Below are 26,750 nucleotides of genomic sequence, written 5' to 3'. Positions count from 1 at the left end.
TTTGAGTTTTTCTTTTTCATCAAATACTATGTTTGATGTAGTCTTATTGCAAACCCAGAATTAAATATTTGATTATTCCTATAATCATTGTATTACATTTCTAAATTTTTTACTTTAAAAAACAATTAACATCTACTCACCAAAAACTTCTACTATTAATACCCATTAAAAATAGTGGGGAGCACGACTTCCTCGATTGAGAAAAACTTGTAGTAAGCAATTTGTTTAGGATAATATATCCAATTCAATAACACCAGATTGTATGCGTGTGTACATATATATATATATATATATATTATGTTATAACTGTGTGTATATGTGTTACAGGTGTTTGGGTAGTTATATACTGCTAAAATTAGCTTGTGATTAATTAACATTAATTATGGGGGGAGGCCAATTCTTCAATACAAAAATTGGGTGATTAATTAATGTCTATGCAGAAAATGCTAATTGTACCCAACGTAATTTATAGAACTGACATAACATCACCATTAATTTTTGTTTTCCTCATTAAAATTACAAATTATGAACAATTATTTCGAAATTTATGTTGATAAATAAGTGTAATATATATTATATATAACGATTTTTACTATATAGTTTTTAATTTAATAATGACTGTATGTAATAGTAGGTTATAATAGATTCAGCACTTTTGCTTTATTAGTGCTTGAATTTATATGCCTCTATTTTTTTTTTCTTTTCCTTTTTGGTATCACTTTTCTCATCATTTGACCAAATCATAAACTTGTTGGGGTCTAAATTAATTTCAATGTAAAAAAATAATAATAATCATTTACCAAGTTAAATATTTTTGTATATAATAAAGATTACTACTTTTATTTTTTTCTTTAATTATGTAAGTTGGAGTTATGAATTATGTATGAGAAAAATATTTATTTAATTCATTTGTAGCCTATTTAATTAGAGATAAGAATACTTGAAATAATTAAGAAGGTCAACCTTTTGACTAATTTTATTATCTTGTATTCACTGGAAGCAGTTTCCCAGAAATACTTTTAAACATCATTTATATTTGCTTAATTATCATATATATATATATACACACACATATATGATGAATTACATGAAGGCTATGAACATATTGCCTTATTGACGTTTGAACACCGATAAAAAATTTGGATATTCACATCTAAGGATATCTTAAAATGACGAACATGAATATACATATATACACATATATAATACAAACCAAACATATATATACATATATATATATATATATTATAAGCAACTACAAAATGGGGACATGGTCACCTCATAATAATAATATGAAGAAGGGAAAGTCAAAAAAAAAAAAAAAAAACAGATTAAATTAAACAAAACACGATTAGAAAGCGCGTTATATCTCGACTTTGTTCAATCATTTTTACTCTTTAGAAAAAGAAGGCTAAATGGAATTCTGTCGGCTCCTCCCTCTAAATCCCACATACAAAAACGCTGCGTTTAAGGGGAAAAAAAAGAGAGAGAGGGAGAATATGTAAAGAAAAGCCATGTTCATCGAAGTAGTGTGAACAAGAAGCACGAAAGTCGTCGCATTAATGAGCTGATACTTTTCTGTGGCTTTTCTAATAATTTTCATATATATATATATATATATAAGATGGGTATATATATATAGGAGTTAAATGCTGATATATATATATATATGTATATATAATAAAGGAGGCAAGGCATTGTAGCCTAGTCCAGTAACGATCTAAGGTGCTAGTTAATCAATCTAGGAGAAATCCAAGCGTTGTTTGGAACTAGGTTTTCTCTCTATTTTTTTTGTTTGATTCATTAATTACTTAGCTTGCTTCAGATCTATGGCGTATTAATTAGAGAATTTCAGTAATCACAGCCATGCTGGTATTGGGTACTACTATATATATATATATATATATATATAGATAGATACTCAGTCAACCCATTGGGATTGTATACAAATATATTAAATAATATTAATAACACATGTAAATGTTGCCTTCTTAATTTGTTACACATGCGAAGTTTATATTAACAAGAGTATTCTTATTTATTCGTAGTCAACTTATAATCAAAGCCATAACATGGGGAAATTTTGAAATATTACGTCAATATTGTGTGTATATATATATATATATACATGTATATATGATCTTAGTGTGGAATTTTGTGAATACAAATTTAATCTTAATTATTATAGATAAAATATATGATCAAACCTCGACAGATCCACAAGAGAAAAAGATGCCAAGAAGACCAAAAACCAGAAGCCCAAGTTGTCATGGGTTCTTGACGGATACAATTCGCTCGTTTGGTTTGTAGGCTTAAAAATTGAGGCCCGAGCCCAAAAAAACATATACATATATACATACATATTATACAAAAATATTACAAACACCTACTGGAGATATGAGTTTTTTGATATATTTAACCAATTAGCCTGGATTAATCTCAATTCTGATTTGAGCCTTTTATAATTTTCCATCGGTTATTATTTTAGCTAATTACAGTAAACATCATTCATTAAATATATATATATATATATATGTTATAGTGAAGTTTGGCAACAAAAATTCGTCTATAAAAATTATCGAATTAATCTTGGTAAGAAGAAATTCGTCACGGGCAAAAAGTAGAATTTAATTTAATAAAATTAACGTAACATTTCTTTACTTGCTTCTACATAGTCTCGTTCATGGCTACCACTTGCAGTCTTCTTCCTGAAATACCTGTAATACACGTACTGCAGTATGATCTATTGGGGTAGTTGTTAAGGTAAATAAATAATTAATTAATCACTAATTAATGAGAAATTAAGTAAAATAATTAATATTGATTATAGGTAAGGATACGAAGAGGTCAAGCAATACGCAAACTATAGCATCCAGTAACCATGGGAAATTAGCTCTGATGTTTTCCCATTCTGTATTTCGCTCCAGAATGCTGCATTATCCCACATAATAAAATAAATTAATTAGATTTAATTCATTATTAAAAGGTTATGTATTTATTAAATTACTAAAAATATTTATTTATTTTCTATCGAAAGTAATTTTAAAAATAAATGAAGAAAGCCGAACCTTCCCACGTAAGTGACATTTGCTACGAGCGCAAACACGAACATAAGAGGATTTAAACCCTGCACGGTACGAGTATACTAATTATTATGTTTTCGAAAAATTATTACTCTTAACCATAAGATTAAGGTTAATTACGTATTAGTTGTAGATTGATTATCAATGAAAAGCAAGGAAAGTAAGGAGATTACCTCAACACTCCCTCTCTTGATCTGGTCAATAATTAAATGATTAGATCAAGTTCTTAAACTAAACTACATGTATATATATATATATAATTTATGGAATATATTTATAAGTAAATTAAAATTTTATAATTAATTAATTATTATCATTAGTAACTTACATTTAACCATATTTGAGGGAGTCGACCACCCATGTATATTGCAGCCATTAGCCATCCTAGCCATTGCCCAAATGCACTGTGCTCCATAGCTGGTTCCTGATTAATTGTAATTTGAATAAACCAACTTATTATAACTCTAGCCTACTTTTAATTAAATAAACTAATATAATTAATTATATATAAATTTACAACCCGTGGAATTAATAAGTGTGTATGTATGCATATACATACATACATACATATATATATATCTATATCTATATATATATTTATAACAATAAGTCAAAACCATACATGCAAGAGTCTTCTAGCAGCAAACCCTGTGTAAGCTTCCTTCAAGGCGTCGCTATGTAGGGGTAGAGTAACTGACGCAGCTAGAAATGTCCCATATGCACCAGTCTGAAAACTCAATTAATTTATTTATACAAGTCTCAACTCCATATATGTGTATTCATATACCTAATAAAAATATACGGACAAACTGCATTTTACAAAAACAAAAACAGAGTATCTATATACACGCAATTTACATATAATATATGCATGATGCATGCGTAAATAATGTATAATAACTATGTATGTATGTATCTATTTATATTGAATCTTCATATATAATTTTAATTAAAATTAATGACTCACGGTTCTTGGGATGGGCCTAGGCCGGCTAGTTTTCTTGGCGGAATGGGCCGTCTCCTCGTCCGACGATGAATCAGAGTCAAGTACTCCCGTTGCCGATGGACCACTTCTTGCTGTCCTCAAGTATGTCCGAAACGGCGGCGTTCCACTACCAGCCATAGATCTAGCTGATCTGAAAATTTTTTGTAAAAAAAAGAGAAGAAACCTTTAATTAAACCGAATTAACAATAACTATCAATACTTAATTATTGATTAAACCTTAATTATATACGTACGTGTAGTAATATTCCCTACGTTGAGATCCTCTCTGTGGTGGTTTTGGTATGGGAATGCCTGATTTAGTTGACTCAGCCTTCAATGGCTTAGTTTCATCATTTTCCTAATACATATTAAAAATTAATTAAGCAATGATTAAGTTAAATTAATTTAAGATTATATGGCGAAAACATTACAAATTAAATGGTACCCACCTGTTGACTAGCTTTGACTCGTCCGCATTTCCACCATCTGTAGACGTGATCATAGTATAAACTCTGCAGTACTAATACTACAGTACTCGCCGTATAAAGCTGTTAAAAATAAAAAATATATCTATACATTATAATGATTATTATTATTATTTTAATTTTCTAAAAATAATAATTATTATTTTGTTGGTTTTTTTTTTTTTTAAAAATGATAATTAAACTAAATAAGGGGCCCAGCCTTACTTGGTTTGGACAAATCGAAGGAATTTCTGGACAGAATTGCAAATTATAGAAAGAAAAAGGGGTGGAATTCGAAATACGAAATTTTAAGAAACACGTGTGAGTTAACGTAGCGATGCGTCATTACCAAAGCTGTGTAGAACTGAGTCGGCAACTGCGTCGTCGTCATCATCATCATCATCATCCGGAGGAACAAAACAAAAGAAAAAACAAAGAGTAAGAACAAGAAGTGTAAAAACTCGTAAAGAAAACAATGAAAAAAGCTGATAAAGGCTGCAACTTGATTACTAAAAAGCAAGAAACTGAATTATGGCCGGTGCAGATTAAGTCCGTTTCTGGACCACCAAACGAGAAGAAGAAGAAGAAGAAGAAGACAACGAGTTAACTCACATCAAAGGCTGTAACCGAGTTAACAAGTCTTCATACTCACCGTTGCAGGCTCGAGAAGACAACCCACGAGATTGAATATATCACTGCAACACGAGTACGAATATAAATCAGTAGTGAGACGCCATGGGTAACTTAGAAAGAAACAGAGAGAAATTTAAATACCCAGCAACCCAAGTGAGGAGGAATAGGAGGGAAACGCCATGGCTGGACTTGGTTTTGAAGTTGGTGATAATCTGAGGGATTTCGGCGAGTCCCCAGCAGACAAGACTCGTGAGGCCGAAAGCGAAAGAGAAGTCGTCTCGCAGATTGCAGAGACAATCTTTGAAGTACTTTTCTACCCACCTAACGCATGGCTTCTTCTCCTTGAAACAATAGGCTTGAGTCATCTTCTTCTCTGCTCTCTCTCTTACTCTCTTGCTCTGTAAAAAAATGATGCGATCTGTCTGGTTGGTGAGTTTTTTTAATGAATTCTTTTTTATGGCTGTGGAGAAGCGTGGGCTGCGTTTTGGAGTATTATATGGAGTGGACAGAAGGCGAAACAGGTTTATTATAATTAAGGGGTAAGCTTCCAAAAGCTTTAATAAGAGATGGATCTGAGCAGCGCCATGTTTGGCTAGCTGACCTGCGTATATATATGTATGTATATATATGTGGGTATGTAGGTGTATATATCTGTAAATTAGAATTTAAGAAGAAAAGACAGAGAAACAGATGGGGTAGTGAATTTATAGGACGCATATTCTTCTTGTGATGCCTTGGCATGTCCTGGGCCAGATTAAAGTTGACGATCCAGAATGGCCGAGAAAATTTGAGTCATGATGAGAAAAAATGAAATAGGAAACAGATAAGTGACTCCTAAGAGTCTGATATTGTTTTATATATATATATATGTGTATATATATAGGATCATCATGTGGAGAGGATGTTGACATTTATTTTTCGTGGTGAGAGAATTTTAGTAATATATGTAACGTAGAGCTTTCTATTGTTAATCCTGATCAAAACTTCTTTGATTTTTACCATTCCATAATTGATCATGAAAATAAAATTGTATCACCTTGTTATAATTGATCATCAAATTTTTTGCTCTGATGTGATCATTAATAATAAAATGTTTTTTTAAGTAGAAATTTATGATAAGATAATGTTAATTATAACATAAGTTTTAAATAAAAATATAAAATTCAAATTGAATGTATAAATATTTATGGGATAAGAGAAATTTATGATTTTGAACTTCTCTAATACTTCATTCGACTAGTTTTTTCTGTTCTGATTCGATTTTTGCTTACCATTATATTAAGATCTCGGTTAACCTATAATTTTGCTAAATCATGATCTCTTCAGAATGTTTGAGATAATAACATCTCTTGAATTGGTTACCTAATTTTTGTTATTAAAATCAAAATTTGGTTGTATGTATAGAAGAACCATAACACAATAAAGAAGCACAAATGAGTCACTCTGTATCATGACTGTAATACCTGGATTCATAATTTGGCATGAGATTAATTTTAACAATAAAAAATATATAAAAATTTATTTTTGAAATTAATAAATTTTAATTTAATATGGATTATGAAAAAAAAAAGTTAATGATGAAATTGAAAACAATTTTGAAAAAAAATAAGGTGAAAATTTGGGTTCGTAAGGTATTTTTGAAATAAAAATAAGAAATTGGGGTCAGAACGTAATTAAAAAAAATTTCCATGTAAAACCATCAAGTCAGCAGCTTCGACGAACCGAAGCACGCCGCGTACCAAGATGCGTTGACTCGGTGCCACGCAGGAGGCTACGCTGGCGATCCGCGTGCTCCACGATCGAACGACCCGTAAGCGTTCCCGTGCACGTGGATGGTCTGGATCCGTTTCCTCCTCAGGCACGATCGGACGGTCGTAATAAAATGCAATGAACGGTCCAGATTCGTTTTCTCTTTAAACACGATCGGACAATCGAGATCAAATCGCAATAAACGGTTTAGATTCATTTCTTCTTTAAACGCAATCGGACGATCGAGATCAAACGTGATTAACGACCTAAATTAATATGAGACGAGTATAAATATTTCGCATCACATTAAACCCAAGCCCGAGCTGTCAACCATCCACCGGAGAAGAAGAACCAGTCGTCGGAGAAGGGAGCCGACCGCTGCATGTTTGCCGCGCCGGAGCCATATTCGATCGCCAAAAAAGGTGAAAATTCTCATATCCGCTCGAAATTTAATTTTGAGCACCCCCATGGTCAAAACGGAGCAAAAAGAATAACGGGTGAGCTGAAAAATACGAGCAAAGTTCGGTGGTGCCGCCGCAGGAAAAAAATCCGTAACCTCCTCCGATGAGCCACTTCTCGTTTTCCGTTTCGTGCGATTTTTCAACCATTGTGTTCACCGTTCTGTTTTTTTGACTTTTTTAGGCCAACTGAGGCCCCCTAACGTGTTTTCTCGTAGGGATGAGTGAAAAGCCGACTGAAATTGTTTAAAATTAGCCAAAAAAGGCCAGACCGAGGCAAATTGTCGTCGCAAGCGGCGGTGTCGTCGCCGGAGCATGGCGGCGCCGCCATGCTAGAACCCCAAAATTGGCCAAAAAAGGGTTTTTAACACCGATTTATGATTTTGGGGGTATTTTTAAATACGTGAAGCTTGTTTTAATTTTCGCAGAAAAATTCAGAAAACACAAGGACCGTCAGTAAGTGCAGTAGAAAGTTTAGTATTTCGGGTAAAAATCCCTTACCTTATTCGCTGTTATGGAATTGAAGCTTAAAAATTGATAATATGGTATTTTGTGTAGTTTAAAAAATTTTAAGAATAATTATAGGTTACTAATGGATCTAGAATCGGTTAGTTATTTATTTGTCTTGTTTAACTGATTGTTGAATTTACAGCTTCAAATACATGATGATGTACTGGAATGGTTAAATGATTCAGTTGTACTTCTTTGATATATATATTGTTTGTCTTGCGTGATTTACGGTTGATTTGTAAAATTGAAAATTAATATGCAAACGGAAAATTGTTTGGTCATATGAATTAATAGTAGACTTACTGGATATCCTAAGAGATGGCGGACGTACTGGGTACATATTGAACTTTACCGTGAACATTACCTCATATCGAACGGGGTATCAAGGAATGATATTTTTGGCGTTCATACCGGACGAGATATGGGGACAACTGATTCACCCTCATACCGGACCAGATATTGAGGGATGATATTTTTGGCACTCATACCAGACGAGATATGGAGATGCCTGGTTAGTTGATAATGTTGGATATTGGTTCACGCGTAGTGAAAACTCCCTATGAATCCCCAGAAATACCAATAGGCAAATAAAAATGAAAAGTTGTTATTCTTACTCACTTGAATATGAAATTAGAATATTATTTGAGTTATTGTATTTATAGGTCGATTTTAAAAATCTCGCAACGGTAAATATATGCAATAAATAGTTTTTCTTATGATAAATGAATTTACTTAAATCAAGAGCTCCATTGGTTGTTTTTATGATTTTTTACCAACATTCAGTTTCTGTATCGGTGAGTAGTGTGATATTCTTACTGAGTTAGTGTAACTCACCATTTCATTAACTATTTTAGATCAAGAGAACCAAGATCTAGATCGCAATCAACAAGAAGGTTGTGAATTGTTTACCATCTGGATTCTCTTCATAAGCTAGTGAAGGTAGTTTTAGAATTCTCAGTTATTTGTCATTAATTAATTTATTTAATTTTTGTTTGTTCTTTTAGAAATGACATTCTCGTATCTCTATTACGCATTTACAATTAGTATTAGAGTCGCGTTCCTCAGAACCATTCGTTACACAAAAACTTAAAAATACCGAATACAAACTATTGCCCAATCATTTCTTGTGAAATATAAGTACAAAGACACGAGAATACGAGGTCCCTTACTGAATAGAACAGCACGAGACAGGTCGCTTTGATAGCATGTTGATCGATTTTTGAGATTTTAGCGAGAGTCATCTCTGTCCAGTAGGCCATGAAAGAGAGGAGGGAACTGTTTGACCATCTACCACTTCCACAGTATGTAACAGCCCCGAAAATTTAAAATTGAATTTTATATTCAAAAATATCAAATGCGGAAGCGAGGTCAAAATTTGAATAACATCCCTTACACTGAAACCGAAACGTGCTCACAAAATATAAAAGATTAAACTACCTAAAGGAGAAACTTGAAAGTAAAAACTACGAATGTGACTATGGAGTCTTTAAGCGTCCCCTTCGTCGTCCTCCTGCGGAATCGGCTCGGGAACGATGTCCTCTTGATCTGAAATGATTAAATAAGGAATGAGATACACTAGCCCAGTAAAGACATCACGATATCTCACCGTCACGGAGGTAAAGGTGGGTAGAAAACACAAAACGACCAATGGAGCATAATTTACAACAAATCCTTTTATCGATAAATAAAACCTTTACCATTTACTTATCTCGGTGAAATTCATAAAACAATATACGAAAGCAATAACATCATTATCATCATGGAAACATATATATGAACTGTATAACATAATACCTATCACACTTTTCGTAATTCAATCGTTACACAACATATTTTCCTAATTCACCAGCCCACTAGTATCCATGGGGATCCATAGGGGTCCCGCTACCCGTAAATCCGTAATACTTGAAATCAAATTCCAGGGCCGTCCCCATACCCCGTCCGGTATGGGCGCCAAACCATAGACCTCATTACCCCGTCCGGTATGAGGGTGAAACGGGCCGTCCCCATACCCCGTCCGGTATGGGCGCCAAAACACATAAGATCTCCATACCCCGTCCGGTATGGGAGACCACAATCCCGGTAGGGTCCCCTACGGACCCGGTCCGTCCACCATCTCCCAGGATATCTAGTCAGGCTGATCACATTATACCATTATCCATTCACATAATTGTTCGTTCTCTTTTTCCTCAATCAGCATCATTAATCCACATACAAGCAAGCAAAACGATAATTTATGCTAAGCAGACAACATACAGCATCAATATTCCGGTCATTTAATCCATAATCAATAAAACAGTAAAACACGCACACGAAACTATAAAATGAAAACATCGAACCTCATGCTACGTTTAAAACTGTAAAACAGTCCAAATAACAATTAACCGACAAACACACTAGACTCGGGCTCCATTAGCGACCCTAAGCAATTTCACACATTCGTTGATTCATGAAATATCGTTTTATCATTTATTGAACTTTAAAACCGTGATTGGAAATAAGGTGAGGGGTTCTTACTCGTTTCGGGGTCCGAACACGGCTTCACAGTGCGCTTGCAGGCTGTCCCTAATTTTCCCTGAATTTTCCTCGGGGAACTGAAACGCACTACTGGTACCTGCACGTGTTCCAAAAAAATCTCAAATTAGGCCCAGGGCCCCTTTCGGCCCAAATCGCAACTCCGGCACGGCGGCTCCGCCGTGCTCCGGCGACGATTCGCCTCGGGTTGGCTGTTTTCGGCCGTTTCCGACCGAATTCGACCACACTCGCATCGGTCCCTGCGAGAAAACTATCCTAGGGCCCTCGGGGGGCCAAAAAATCACGAAAAAACGGAGCTTACCGGCGGCGGCGCTCTCGGGTGCGGCGGCTCTCCGGCGAGGTTCGTGTTTTGGTGATTCGGCTCCTGTCAACCTGTAAAGAAAAAAGTGGTGATCACGGTGATATAAAAATTGCATCAAACGGAGGCCGGGAAGGGCCTCATCGGAGGCAAAAACCGAGAAGGGCGCGGCGGCGCCGCTGGGCTTCGGCCGTGCATTCCGGCCGTTTGGCCGGGATTTTGGCACCGATTTGGCCACAGGAGGAATCAGCGTGGAAAAACGAGTCGGGGGTACGAAATTTACCTCGATCGGCGGTCGGAAGTTCCTCCGGTGCGGCGGCGGGTGGCGGCGGCCGGCTTCTGGTTCGTCTTCTCCGGCGAGTGGCAGGTGGCTAGGGTTTGTGGTCTGGTGTGGGGGTTCTATTTATAACCCCTTGCCTTTTGATCTCAGCCGTCCATTTTGTTTTAATCTGGGCCGTCCGTTTTTGATTAAATCTGGGTCGTCCGTGCGTTTAAATCTGGGCCGTCCGATCGCGCCCACGCGGATCGCCAACGTGGCCCTTTTTGGAACGACGTGGTTTTGCCACGTGGCAGGTCCTGGTTGGCCGGGACTGCTGACCGGGCCTGCGACGTGGCTGCCGACGTGGTTTTTTTTTTCTCCTCGGTCCGGGCGCTACACAGTATAAGCCGCTCATACAACGACAGGATCTAAGGCCACCTCGATGCAACCATGCTCCTCTATCGTATCATGTGACCCGTCACAATACAATTCGGAGCCCCCACCCTATCATCCGGGACCGTTACAGGGCCATTCGATCCCTCCCCAGCAACATTTGACCCCTCTTCCACGGGACTCGATTTCACCTATGATGGACCTGATAAAGATTGACACGGAAGATCCTCATGTATTTATAATAATGAATTGGTTAGTGGCGTGATACGCCACTGTGGATTGTTTCCACGAGAAAAATTACATTTAAGTTTCCTAACGAATAGTAATTTACAAGCTAATAAAAGTTTTAAATATTATTCTCTTATAGCAATTTTCTTATTTCATAGCACTTAAACTCGGTTGTTTTCTTTATACTGTGCAAACTTAAGAAAAAAATTTGTATTTAAGAGATCCCAGTAGTTTGAGGCTTTTCGAATATGTTTTATAATGAACTTTCAGACTACTAATGGACAGAAAAGTTGAGTTCACCATAGACCTTCAGCCTGACACACAACCTATCTTAGTTTATAATGAACTTTCTTATGATAAATGAATTTACTTAAATCAAGAGGTTTATTGGTTATTTTTATGATTTTTTACTAACTTTTAATTTTTGTATCGGTGAGTAGTGTGATATTCTTACCGAATTAATGTAGCTTACCCTTTCATTAACTACTTCATATCAAGAGAACTAAGATTCAGATCCTGATCAATAAGAGGGTTGTGAATAGTTCACCACCCGGACTCTCTTCAAGAGCTAGTGAAGGTCATTTTAGAATGTTCAGTTATTTGCTATTTGTTTAGTTTTTGTTTGTTTTTTTAGAATGGACATTCCCGTAGTCTTATTAGACATCATAAATTATTGTGTAAGAAATGTAAATCTTATACTCTATTATTTTACTTCTACATTTAATTTATGACTTTATTTTCTTTTAAGTTCCGGATCTTTACAATTACTTTATTGTAAACTTGACTTAAATCATTCTTAAAGATTTTTGCTTTAAAACATACCTTCTCTTAAAACAATAAATGATCAAAATTTTGACTCTTAATTATGTCTTAAATTACTGGCATTGGGTAATTTTTTAACTATTCACACACTTTTTCGATTAGATAAAGAAATAATTGAAACACATGCATGCACTTGGCAATTTGCATTACTTTTGGTTTTGTTAAATACCCATTTTAGTGCTTTTTTCTGCAGCTGCCTGCATGATCCACTATATATATATTCATTTACCTTTTCCCATCTCAACTGTCCTCCACTATATAACATATATTATATATATATATATATATGTATGTATACTAACTTTCAATTATTGTTAAGGAGAAAAGCTGGCTATGGATGATGACCATGGTGCAAAAGACAGAAGATAAGTCTCAGTATACACTCAGATAAATACCTTTATGTGCATGTATGGTGAGGGGAGGGAGATTTTTGTTAACGATGTTTGGTATGGAGGTTTTTTTTTTTTTTTGGGTTAGAATTAAATATTAATTTTTTTAAAAAAAAATAATTATTTATTTAACTTTTAGAATACGCAATACAACTTATTTCCTCTTTGTAATTTTTAATCAAATTATTAGAATTTTATTTATGTTTCCTCAAGAAAATCTGCCAAAAAATTTAAGTCATATATATTTTATTCCAAATATTTATTATTTATGAAAAGTTTATGAGTCAAATAAAAATATTATTTAAATATATTCTTCACTTATTTTTCAAAAACTAATTACAACCCTATTTAGAATTTTTGACAAGACTGATATGCATGCATATATATATATATATGTATCCTTTGGTGATATTTCCATGAACCAAGGCCACTATAATGGCAGAATTCAATCTAGTTTCACAAGATTGATATGCATGCATATATATATATGCATGTATCCTTTGGTGATATCTCCATGAACCAAGGCCACTATAATGGCAGAATTCAACCTAGTTTGACAAGATTGATATGCATGCATATATATATATATGTATGTATGTATCCTTTGGTGATATCTCCATGAACCAAGGCCATTATAATGGCAGAATTCAATCTAGAACTGCAAGATCAGTGACACATTTTGACAAGATTGATATGCATGCATATATATATATATATGTATATACTCACATTAACTTGAAATTTCCAAAAGTGGAATACCATCCTCAAGGTCGTCTAGATTCATGCTGTAAAAACTTACAAAAGTTTTGTCTAGACATGTTCTAATGACAAGTTTTTCATCTATTTATTTTTCAAATAATAAAAAAGTTACGGAACTCCATATTTTCCCACTTCATTAAAACACTCTCTCTTTTTAAGGGGTATGTTTGTAATAAATTTAATTAAAAAATTACGTAATGAGAATTTTTAATAATAATTGGCAGAATTATATATTTTATGAAATTCTCAATTATTTTGTCATTTTTTGTGTTGCATAATTAAATTTAATCTGAATTATAAAAATATGTTAACGTGTTCTTCTGGAACCTCATTTAGTAAAATAATTTGTTATTTTTTAATTAATCTTTTTAGGTCACCATCCAAAGAAAACACAGAGAGACATTTGTATTACTCACATTCCTTTGAGGGGAAAGCGACAAAAAACGGCGACGCATCGCCACATGTTTGTCAATCATCGCACGTATTTAAGGATTGGATTTGGGCCCCATGCCCTATCCTTTCTTATTAACACTTCATCCCTATCCTCCCTCAATTTTATATAAACCTTTAAAATATTTTTAAAAGTTATATTTAAACATTTTTTTTTTTATTAAAAAACTAATAATGAATTAGTTTAATTAATTAATTATAATCATTTTTCTAAAATATCTAAAGATAGTTTAAGTATTTTAATTAAAAAATTATACATTTAAAACAAATATGAAAAAAACAAAAATTAAATTATAATAAAAAATATTGAGAATCAGATTGAATTTTAACAAATAATTTAGTGATTTATTATAATTTGTCATATGAATTTGGTTTATTTAAAATAGGTTGTAAATTATTTAGTATTTAATTATTATTATTTTTTATTAAAAAGAAAAATCTTATCTAGTGATTGATTGCAAGGAAGATTAATTAAGTTATCCAAAACCAGCAAAGCCATGTGATGTGATGTTCGTATCCAATTAATTGGTAAGTTTACTTAAAATGGTATGTGTTATAATATTATTTACAAGTATATAAAACATATACATTTCGACACCATGAAAGGTGTACTTCACGTGGGATGGCAGATTAGGTTGTGAATTAGAGCTACATGCTTTTTTTCTTTTTTAATTTCAGAGAAATGGTAATGAGTTATGCTAATCACAAGAACTTGTAACATATTATTAACACGATAAAGTTTTATTATTATATATATATATATATATAATTTATAAGTTAGATAGTTAATGCTTTTATTATAATAAAATGAGTTTGAATATCAACTTACATACGAATTCACTTAATTTAATTTTAGTATATATTTTTTATAAAAGTACGAATTCAATTTGAATCGAATGATCTATTTGCTCCAAAAACTTGTCTCATCAATTTCATTGCACTTAGAAGTATGGTAGCTAATTTGCACTAATAGTAATAGGGATGATTCATTGAACTTCTATTTTTTTTAAAATAATAATAATAATAATAATAATAATAATAATAATAATACTCAATTTGAAAAAAATTAAGCACTTGATAAAAAAGTCTCTAATTTTTTTTAAAAAATAAAAAATTAAAAAATATATATATATATATATAAAATAATAATTGACCTTATTCCCTGAAAATACTTTAAAAAGAAAAAAAAAAATCTGTGAAGCTGGACTTGAGCAATTGAATTGGGTTAGAAATTAGAAGTGGCATAAGGAATAGTGAATGGATGAAGTGGGCTTTTGTTTCTAACTTGTGGATCCATTTTATTAAAAATAATTGTTAAAATAGTAATAATTTTTTTTTTTTTGAATAAAAATATAAGTCGGGTTCTTAACCCATTCGGGATATCCTGACGAATCGTCACGAAATATTTATTTTGTTTTAAAAACATAAAGTTTGTTGAGATTTAGCTCATCTCCATCACTATAATCTCAATAATAAACCTATTAAGTAATAAGGTGTAGAGATTTAAATGCATAATCTTTGAATAAAACGTAAAAGACTTTAATCTCCGTACCAATGTGTTATTAATAGGAGAATTATTAAATAGTAAATTTGTATAAGGTATGAATTGAAATTGACTATATTTTATTTTAAACCTTACTTTATTAGAAAAGATAGTCTGACTATGTGACACAAAAATCAAATTTGCCCTAATCTAAAATTTTTAATTTTATTTTTGTTCATAAATGGGATTGAGGTTCGCGGTCCAATTTAATCTATCAATTTTACTATGCTTTTTTTCATGTCTCCTTAACAACAAAGGCAAAAAATTTCTATAACAGAAGTAAATAACCAGCAACCTTCATTATTGAAAAAGAACACAAACCCAACAATCTGAATCCAAATACAAGTTCTTCCATGCTTATTTTTCTCATTGCAACCACCTAAGATCAGTTGTTGAACATGGAGAAATTTCACCGCCGTAGCTATCTGCATAACATGAAGAATAGTTGGATTGCTGCTCTATCCCAACGTACCCACCATAAGCGCTTTTGAAGCTCGGACTCCTCAAGTTCTGGCTAAAACCACCGCACCCACCACCAGTTCTGCCGACTTCAGGGTATGATAGCCGCTTCTTCGCCGATCCAATTCGCTCCCTCGGTGGCGTCGATGGCCTATGCCTCGGCGTACTCTGCGACCGAGCCCGAGCCTTGGTTGACGCCGTGGCGGCCATGTAGTTAGGCAAAGGTGTAGCCCCACCATTGCCAATCACATCTTGGCTCAGTCCCTGCCCACACATTGAGCTTAAGCAAGGAGTTTGTGCTGCAGAATGGGAGATTCTTTCTTCTAGTTTTAGGCATCTTGGGCTGGCAGAACGGACTTGAAGAGGCCTGGTCTTGAAGGGAGATGGCGTGGCTGGTGATGATTGGTTGTGATGGAGGGGAGAAGGAACAGATTGTTGGTGGCGGATTTCGGGTGATTGGGTTAATTTTCTTGAGTTTCGAGTAGTGTAAGGGCAAGGTTTAGCTACATCTATTTCTTTGATTTGGTCTCTTTTATCAGTTGAAGCTCTAGTGTAACTCTCCCATGGCTTTGTGGCCATCCATCGATCAAGCCATCTGGTTCTTTCTTCAATCTCCTTCTCATGATCTCCGGTTGATTGGTTCCTCATCCTTCCACTCCTCCATATCTTTACATCAGTAGAAAACAGATCAGCTACCAGATTAACAGTCAAAACACAGAGTGAGAGATGAAACCAAATTAAACCTGGTTAGAAAAAGCATAAGCCAGAGCTTTCTCCCGTTTCATGGCAGCTTCCTTTCTGCTCTGCTGCAAAGCTTCAATTTCTTCGCTTGTCTGCGGGCGATCATCCCACTCGTCAGCCATCCAACTCATATCTGATCTCGACTGGCCCAATTTCACATTAAGCAGTAAGCACCCATGTTGAAATTAAAGCTTAAAACTTTGTAGCTAACTATAATTATAACTCACCATTGATCTTCTGCTACGAATGTCTTGAAGATACCTCGACTCCCACAAGCCATTACTTTCAGCAAACATGGAGTTTCTACCAATTATCCTGCCTTCATGCGAGAGCCTGGCACGTTGCTGATCCAACACCCTGTCTTGAACTCTCAACAAAGCTTGCATGCATTTGAGCGTCAACTTGGTTTGCCGCCGGACATTGTGTCCTCTCACTAAAGCTTGAAGCTTGACAAGCCCTTTGAGCGCACGCAGAGCTCGTCTTCCCTGAAATAATAAGAGGTTTAATTAATAATACAAGAGAATCAGATTATTGGGCGGTGAAATTTTTGTGTTGTGGCTCACGAGGTAGCCTCTGAAAGCTGTTTGAATGACGATCGCGGCCCAATGCTGATTGACTAAACTGGGCGTCCTGGTGAGCCTGACAATCTGGACAGCCGCTTGCGCGGTTGCCACCGCCGCTTCCGCGGCTGCGGCTGTCGCTGCTGCCACCGCAATTGCATGATGGTTATCATTATTCCCGCATAAAATAGGATTCACTGGTGAGGCAACATGATGATGATGATGCCCTGTCGTTGACTTTGCTTCGCATTGTTGACCATGGTGGCTGTTGTTAATATTTGGCTTCCGGAAAAGCCATCTTCTCTTCTCTCTTTTCTGCAATAAAATGTGCGCAAAAATTCTCATAAAATGAGCTTAAGACATACACCGTATGTGTATATGTGTGTGTGTATGAAGAAATACCTTTTCATCGTCTTCTTGGTCCTCTTCTTCTCTTCTTCTGCTACTTTTCTTCTGATTCTCCTTAGTTGGAGACCTGAAGGCCCTTTTCACCATTGTTAACCAGGAAGAACTATTAGTCTTCTTCCCCATGGAGAATAAAAGAAATTAAACTTTTTCTCAGTCAATTACTGCAAGAACGGAGTGATAAGAAGATAAGAGGTGGAGAATGGTAATGTTCATGACAAGCTCCTGAACAACTTTGTCTGTAGAGGAGAGAAGCCAAATCAATGAGATAGATGGACAGACTAAGTTGGTCTTTACATATATATATATATGTGTGTGTGTGTGTGTGTGGAATGGTGCAGAATCTCATTAAGGGTACAAGGTCCAACATATGAGCTAAGGGTTAGGAGTGTTTGCTTGTGGCATGGTGAAAAAAATAAGAAAAAAAGAGCAGCGGAAGTGTCAGATACTTGTCAATAGCTTCGTAATTACTCTACATATATATATATATCTACACAAATTTGTAATATTAAAATCGTTTGTGAGAAGAAGATGACATGAGAAGAAGAGAAGTAGAGTGTTTATTGTTCACATAAGAATCCAAAGTATTCTTGAAAATAGATATCTGTCTTTTGAGCAATATGCATGCTCCTATACATGTATATAAATATAATGTGAAAAATACAAAGACCAAACCCAATCGGCTTCACGTGTTATTATTAAGGTGGAGAGTTTTGGGAATTGGGTTAATCCTCGAAGACGAAGAAGTATTCAAGTTAGAAGAGAGGGCACATCAAAAGTGAAAAGGAATCCAGTTTTTGTGTTGACCAGTCAAAACTGGGACATGTTCTCCTTTCTACTTTCCTAAACTGTTTATGTCTCTACTTTCCCAAAAACAAAAAAAAATGTATAGGACAAAAATCATGCCTTCAAAAAATATATTAGTCCTCTTGGGTCCCAAAATCTTTGTTGTTTTAAGTGTACTATACAATAATATACTATACATTTCTGATATGATGTTACATGGATTGTTAAAAGCTTCATAATTGAATTCATGCATATCAGCTTTTTTTTTTTTTTCTTTTCCCTAATCTTTTGTGTGAATGGTGGTATATACACTAAATTATGTATGGTGACTGTTTCTATTCTTTTATATAAGAGTTCTGAGTTTTGACTTTTAACTTATTTAGCATCGAAGAAGGTTTTCAATTTCAATCCCCAATTGGAAAACATAAACATCACAGTTACTGTGATGTAGTAATCTCTAACTTACAACTAGTTGGTATATAACGATGCATAATAAGTAAAGGACATTACATGATTGCATGGTTGATGTATGGATTTAGGTTTGGCAGCATTAGCCCATGAATTGGCAAGACATTTCAATGAGCTGACAATCATAATGGTGATGCCTACGGTACATACACACATACATGCAGACGTACATACATATATATATATATATGTATGTACGTATATAGATATAGGATGTGAAAGATGAAAAAGTAAAAGGGTGATTTCAGTTTCAGGTTGTGGTGGTGTATGCAGTCCCCACCGGGGTGTGTCATTTAGCCCAATAATAGCCCCGCATCCTCAGTCTGAGACTCTTTCAGTGTTAGTCTCTCTGCAACATTTTGAATTTATTTTCCCTGGAAAATTGCAGGTTGCATTATTTTTTCTTGGGATGATTATCAACATCAAATTCTTGGGCTGATATTAACATTCCCTAACTATTTAATATTTAGATTTTCATGGTCATGACAATATATATTTATATACTTTATTATCAGCTAACAAATTCTCTCATTTATTTTCTATATTCATACGTATTTTATTTACAAAGATATATAATTTAATCATCAATGAAGATAATAATATTGAATAATAATGAAGTAATCATAAATATATTTTTTCTAATTGAAATAAAAGAAACAAACAATTAGCGGTCAATGAAATTAACAAACTTGTCTATGAATAAATAATGATTGAGGACGTATCGAGGTTGCTCCGTTCTAGTGTATCCCATAGTGATGTGGTGGATGTAGAAAGTTAGACGATCAAATATACGTATTGTCTTCTCTATAAATATAAAAGATATGACATTTATAATTATAAGAGAATAATTTTATAGTACGACACTCAGCGATTAGAATTATTCCGACAAGATCTCGTGTAATCATTTAGTTTGAATGTTACTGCATCGAATCATCCTTATTAACATCGTGCTAATCGATCATAGAAGATTTTTTAAAAAATTTAATATTATTTCATAAAATCATTATGACAAAAGAAATGTTGATTCTTGATACTTTGGTACTCCAATACACGTCTGATGTTTCTTGAACTAGTTTAATAAGTGAATTTACTATTATTATTGAAAATTATTTAATATTTTTATTTTTATAGAAGTCAATCAGTTATTGAAAAAATTATCTTGGAACTGGTAAATATCATGTACAGTGATGTTCGTATTCAAATTCTACATAATTCGCTTGTCAAAAGGAAGAGAAAAAAAAATATTAAGAAATTTTCCGTCAATTAACTCTTTACATACATGGATGTTCGTGAGAAGTGGAACATTATTTATCGGTAAAAATATATCTATCACTTAGTTCTTAGAATCAACAAAGAGTATTACTACTTAAGAAGCTAGCTGCATAAATTGATGATTTCATTCGGACCTAACAAATTATGGTTTTATTTATCATCTTTTTAATGGTTAAAAAGGGAAAAAGAAAATTAAACTAGGAGTCTGAACATTAAATTCTGAGTCCACTTTTACATGACAACCATGGCGGCCTCATCATAATGTCTCTGTTAATTTGAATTAAATTTTAGCGCCCAAACTTCGTGAGCCAAACAGTCCCCACCAAAATTTGAAAACTGAAACCAACGTAGTAAATGACTCTTCTATCCTCTGTGAATTGTGAACCGTAATTAATTAAATACTAAACTACTCGCTTTAATTAATTAAACTTCATTAATTACAAAAGCTGTGCCCTGTTTAGATTGCTTTTGTCCTCACTCAGTTTCTACTGCCTGAAATTTCTTGCACGCTCTCTCGCGTTTCTCTTCCCATGTATTCTTCACTCCATTGAAATCTTCGAGGTAGAGTTGAATTTTTTGGTGGTGATCATACGATTAGGTGTTGAAGATGGGTTGTGTTTCCTCCAATTTGCTGAATCAAGACGACGAGTTCGGTCAACTCGGTAGCTCAGCACTGAGTCACCACATTGTTTCCCTCACCTCCACTACGTATGGCCTTCTCACGCTCGATCCTCCTCCACAATCTGAACAGAAACAGTCTCCTTCTTCCGATCAGACGACTCCATTGACTCCACCTCAGCGATTCACCTTCGGCACCATCTTCCCTACCCCGCTAGCTGAAACCAAGTCCGTCTGGTCTGAATCCAGGTCCCTCTGGTCGGAACCGAAGCTTTTCCGATCGGAGCCGGAGGTGATCAACTCGTGGGAGCTTATGTCTGGCCTCGATACAGACAGTTTCCGATTCTCTCCAATTCCTAAAACCCCAACCAAACCCGTTACTGTTTCTGTTGGTTTCAACAAGGAGAACGCTAATCCCAATTTGGCAACAAAGCCGTTAAACGACAACGTTTTGAGATCGGTTTCCTCGAAAGGTAACCACAATTCACTGGAAAGATTCGAGAAATTATGCCCACCAAATGGAGAAGCCAAAGTGGTGATCTACACGACAACGTTGAGAGGTATACGTAGAACCTTCGAGGCTTGCAATGCGGTTAGGGCTGCGGTGGAGAGCTTCGGGGTATCGATTTGTGAGAGAGACGTGTCGATGGATCGTGGGTTTAAGCAGGAGTTGCGGGATCTTATGAAAGGGAAAGAGATAGAAGCTGTAGTACCACCCAGGGTGTTTGTGAAGGGGAGGTACGTGGGTGGGGCTGAGGAGGTTATGAGGATTGTGGAAGAGGGATGGTTCGGCGACCTGGTTCATGGGCTGCCGAAGAAGAGAGCTCTAGGTGCTTGTGATGGGTGCGGAGGTGTTGGGTTCTTGCCGTGTTTTGCCTGTAATGGAAGCTGTAAGGTGGTTCAGGGGAGGAGAAATACTACTGTTGTGATCAGGTGTACTGATTGTAATGAGAACGGGCTGGTGCTCTGTCCGATTTGCAGCTGATTGTTTGATTCTCCATGGACGTTCGGATGAGGATCTTTTCTTTTCAATTTCGTAGTAAGATATCTCATTTTACACTCTCTGAAGTTGCCTTGAGAATGATCAATCTTGTTGCAACTCTTGCTGATATATATTAATATATATGAATATAAGCTTTTCTGATCAATCATGTTTTGGGATCTATTGGGTTTTCATTTTTGATGATTAACTTTCCAAAAACAATATACTAACAAATAATTAAAAAACATAGAAGCAAAATTTAAAGTGCACTGGAATCTGCTAATTTATTTTTACACTATTTTTTAATCAGTCCTGCCTAATTTATTTACTTACTCTTACAAATCTTTATAGTCAAATTGTGTAAATTGTATAGCTAATTGAGGATGGCGCTGTTTGATTCTAAAAACTCATGCTTTATTTTCATCATTATTTTCTAAATTTTATTTTTCATATTTAACAATTATACAATAAATTTGTTTATGTCACCCAATCTCGAGACTACTTAATAATGAAAGTGAAAAACTATGAAGCACCCATATGATTTAAAAGATTTCGTTGATTTGATCAGTGTACAAGTATTTGTTTTAGAAGTTTTTGATTCCAAATGAATAAATCACATATGTTGAATAATAGAAATCATTTATGTCCCAAAAATACTCAGTGATTCCTGATAAAGTAGCCATGGCTTAGATGTTGGTGTTATTAACGGTGAGGACAATCATATTCTTGGATTACTAGAATTCTCATTGCCCTAAACTCTCTCCACCTAAGCAGAGTTCCTAAATTCTTTAAGTCTTATTTATAGAGAACCTTCCCTAGTTACCAAGTCCAGATGAATAAGAAAGCTATACAAATTATGACTTATGAACCAAATAAGAATTAAAGACAAATTTGAATACTTTTATTTCATACTTAACTGAAAATGATGGGTTATAAGCAATAGGACACAGGCCAGGTTCTTTATGGAAATTACTAGCAAAGTGTAAAATAGCTTCCTGACCCCGGAGCTGCACTCTTATGCAAGATCTTTTTGTGTAATGTTGGTTCTTTTGGTGTTTGCCCATATGAGAATTGGTGACATTGAATTGCAATTGGACCGGGTTGGCCCATTACATTGATTTGATCCAATGATAACCGGTAAGCAAAAGAGATTTTTTGGGTTGCCCAGTTCGGCCTGTGGCCATAAAATGAGTTCTTTTTCCTCTCTTAAGTGGTTTGATATAATTATTCTTTGACTGGTGGAAGTGATATCTAGGAACAGGTAAAAGATAGAATTTCAAGCGCACAAATCTTTGATTTCATTAAAACTGATTATCATAAAAATGTCTTTCTTAATTCTTACAGTGGAGTGTGGATGGGTAGTCTAGCTAACGGTATTATTGAGGGACAATTGCAGGTGGGTGTTTTTGTTCTTCAAACCAAGATGCATATATAGACACGTTTATATATGTAGATATATATCTGCATAACATCAGAAACATTATTATCCTAACTTTTTATGTATTATGTTTCTTAATTTTTGTTCTTAATTACTTGGATTATTTTGTATTGACATAAATAGGATAGATGAACCAAGGAAACCCAATTTGAGAGTGGGAGTCCTGCTTTATGAAACTGCAGATTAGGTTAGGTAAAGGCAGGAATTGCTTTATATTGGCTCCATCAAGTTTGAGGTCAATAGTCCTGAAGTTACATATGTATACATATATATATATATATATATTGATGAACTTGGAAGTGAATCAATTGACATTTAATATCGTGGATCTGTTTGATTTGTACTTGTGTAATATTAGTGGAGAATGGAAGTTCTTGGAGGTTAGATTGATTAATCAAATCCCTTTTTTCACCAGTGACATTTACCTTTCAGTCATTGGTAAGTAGGAGACATTAAGTTGGAAAAGATGAGGAAGAAGGATCCCTATTTGTGTATTATATATACTACATAATATTGGAGAAACTGGTTGGATCTTCTGCAATTTTTCTTTTTAAAAATTAAATGTTTAGTGCTTGTAGTTGTATATCAATCTCCCAGATGTTAACTTTAGACTTAACTTCTTGTCCTACTTATGCACCTAACAAGATCATTTCTTGTTTGAGCAGTTTGTGACAAACTTCATAAAAAATAGAAAGATAAAAGAACTGACTGAACCTCTTCTTCATTATACATATATATATATATATATATAGATATATTTGAAAGAACGTCTTGATCATATATATATACATATATATATATATATTGAGATTGCAGTTAGGTCTTTTTTTTAAGTTAGGCTTTTTTTATAAATTTATTTATTTTTAACTAAAAATTTATAGGAGTTTTGCCTAAAATGATTAAAGTTAAGTTCATATAAATTCTATATGAAATGAAATAGTACATTCCAAATTCCATTAAAATTAATCGAATTTAAAATATATTGTTCAAATTTAACATGAAATTCTGTATAAACTTTATTCTTTTTAGTTATTCTAATATAATATGTACCTATTTTGCAAAGAAAAATACAATTATATCTCCTAAAAAAAATTCAAAGTTAATTTTATATTATTTCTAAATTTATTGCGAATATAATCTTAATTTTTATGTCTAATTTTCTCATTAGTATTAACAGAATTTTTATGTCTAATAATGAAAGTTCCTATATGCTATAAACAATAATCTTACTTAAATAGTATATTTGCATATCTGAAAATAATATATATAATAAGTACTTGTATATATATGCACAGATACATATACAGAATACAGATTCTTCTGCTGTCTGCATAAATCTCTATGGTGGACTAATAGTATGTGCACACGTGATTTCTTCCCCCTTTTGTTGTGTATATATATATATAGAGAGAGAGAGAGAGAGAGTATATATATTGAAACATTAAATGATAAGTTTCTATTTTTAACTTATTGTGGCTATCTAATTAAGAAAATTTAATTTTAAAATATTTTATTACATAATAAATTGAGTCAAGTTTTACATTTATTACATAATAAATTAATATTTTCAATAAGATTACGTGAATGTTACTTCTATATTATTTCATAAAAAGACAAACGATAATAAAAAAAATACATAAATAGATATTTTAAGGGTTAGCCTCTACTAATACTTTAAGGGAGTTTGGAAAGTGAACTATTCACAACCTTCTTACTGATCGGAATTTAGATTTTGGTATTTTTGATCTGAAATAGTTAATAAAATGATGAGTTATACTAGTCTAGTAAAAATATTATACTAATCACTGATATGGAAAACCGAATATTGATAAAAATCAGAAAACAATTAATGGAATCCTTACTTTAAGTGAATACATTTAACTTTAAAATTTTTTATTCGATACTTACCGTTACGGTTTTTTTTTTTTCAAAATCAATCTATGAAAACAATTAATCAAATGACATTTCAATTTCATGTATAAAATCAATAATTCTTTATTTTTAACCTATTTATTGGGACCCTTAGGGGTTCTTAAGGATATCCCTCTACTCGTGGACTAAGTATCAAGATTTGACAATTAACCTAGTCGTCTCCATACTTTGTCCGATAATGGGCGCTAAAAACACCATTGCCTCGATACCCTATCTGGTATGAGTGTAAACCATATCTCCCAAAATTATTCTGGTATGGGACTTTTCAGCTCCGTTCGACTGAAATAATATCCATGGTAGGATTCTCTATGTACCAATTCCGTCCACCATTTCCTAGGATGGATAGTAAGCTTTTATTTATTTTAATTCTCATCATCTAAACAACCACTAAAATATACCAATGTTTCATTTCATATTAACTGATCAATTTAAACAACATTTAAGCAAACGATATGGTTTATCATAACCAATAACCGAGTAACTAGATAATCGAATGAATAATGCAGGGGGAACTAAATAAACCAGATAATTGAGAAAACTAAAAAAACTATCAATTTAAATATGCACAATATAATAGTAAGCAAGTTAGGCAGTACAAAAAAATAAATAGGGAATCAGAACAAATGTGAACTAACCAGTTTTAACTCTACTAGTGACCTGAAATATTTTTAGAATTTTTCTAATTTTTACAAAATACACAATTATTGATTATTAATCTTCAATTTATCATAACTGAGAATAGAGTGAGGAATCCTTATCCGAATTGGTATTTTCAAACGTCATGCTATCTATTACACCTACTAACGGGTCTCAAATTTTCTGAATTTTTTATGCAGGAGTTCAAAATACTCGTCACGTACATTAAAATACCCAAAAAATATAAAATCAGTGTTAAAAATCCTTTTTAGCCAATTTTAGAGTTTCGGCATGGCTGCATCGCCGTGCTCCGACACTGACTCTGCTGCCCATGACGGTGTCGCCGTACTCCGACACCAACTCTGCCGCCCACGACGGCGATTTACTTCGACCTGGCTAGTTCTGGCCGATTTTACAAGTATCCATGTGGAAAAAATACATTAGGGGGACTTGGTTGGCCAGAAAATCACAAACAATCGAACCTATCAGTGGGGGGGTCTCCGAATGTGGCAGCTCTACTGGTTATCCTTCGTAGCTGAGGTCTTTTCTAAAGGTTCAGAACGTAAAAAGAAATAAATTATAAATAAAATGCGGAAGTGAAATAATAGCGTAAGAGTTTAAAATCTTTACACATTAATTTAGAATATCCAATAAAGGTACGGGAAAAACCCTTTTAAAGGAACAACGAATAATCAAAGAAATAAATGAAAAATAAACAACTAAACATCCTATTCGTAATCCTCTTGTGGATCGGGATCTGGAGTTTGGTCCTCTTGATCTGAAATGGTTAATGAAAAAGTGAGCTACACTAGTCCAACAAAAATGTCACACTACTCACCGATACAAAAATAAATATTAGTAAAAATCATGAAAATAACTAATACAACTCTTATTT

General features: G+C 33.9%; 3 protein-coding genes across 3 annotated transcripts; 1 reads left to right on the top strand and 2 right to left on the bottom strand.

The window, feature by feature from the left end:
• Nucleotides 1-2,547: 2,547 nt before the first annotated feature.
• LOC110816496 (PQ-loop repeat family protein / transmembrane family protein) lies at nt 2,548-5,791 on the bottom strand. Its single transcript, XM_022044710.2, has 12 exons — nt 5,307-5,791; nt 5,185-5,227; nt 4,882-4,908; nt 4,518-4,616; nt 4,323-4,426; nt 4,051-4,219; nt 3,706-3,810; nt 3,412-3,507; nt 3,257-3,277; nt 3,069-3,127; nt 2,841-2,931; nt 2,548-2,743 (listed from the first exon to the last, which is right to left on the bottom strand). Exons 1-12 carry the CDS (start codon nt 5,528-5,530, stop codon nt 2,642-2,644), a joined length of 1,140 nt encoding a protein of 379 aa, XP_021900402.2. The 5' UTR covers nt 5,531-5,791; the 3' UTR covers nt 2,548-2,641.
• A 10,047-nt stretch (nt 5,792-15,838) lies between these two features.
• Nucleotides 15,839-18,328, bottom strand: LOC110816497 (protein IQ-DOMAIN 16-like). Its single transcript, XM_022044712.2, has 5 exons — nt 17,721-18,328; nt 17,322-17,633; nt 16,986-17,243; nt 16,761-16,901; nt 15,839-16,683 (listed from the first exon to the last, which is right to left on the bottom strand). Exons 1-5 carry the CDS (start codon nt 17,847-17,849, stop codon nt 15,925-15,927), a joined length of 1,599 nt encoding a protein of 532 aa, XP_021900404.1. The 5' UTR covers nt 17,850-18,328; the 3' UTR covers nt 15,839-15,924.
• A 2,366-nt stretch (nt 18,329-20,694) lies between these two features.
• Nucleotides 20,695-22,015, top strand: LOC110816498 (uncharacterized protein At5g39865-like). The gene has a single exon (XM_022044713.2). The coding sequence runs from the start codon at nt 20,857-20,859 to the stop codon at nt 21,850-21,852; it is 996 nt and encodes a 331-aa protein (XP_021900405.1). The 5' UTR covers nt 20,695-20,856; the 3' UTR covers nt 21,853-22,015.
• The last annotated feature ends 4,735 nt before the right edge of the window (nt 22,016-26,750 follow it).

This window comes from Carica papaya, chromosome 6, assembly GCF_054855325.1.
Source record: "Carica papaya isolate Zhongbai chromosome 6, ASM5485532v1, whole genome shotgun sequence".
NCBI lineage: Eukaryota > Viridiplantae > Streptophyta > Magnoliopsida > Brassicales > Caricaceae > Carica > Carica papaya.
This window is presented reverse-complemented; position numbering and strand designations above follow the sequence as displayed.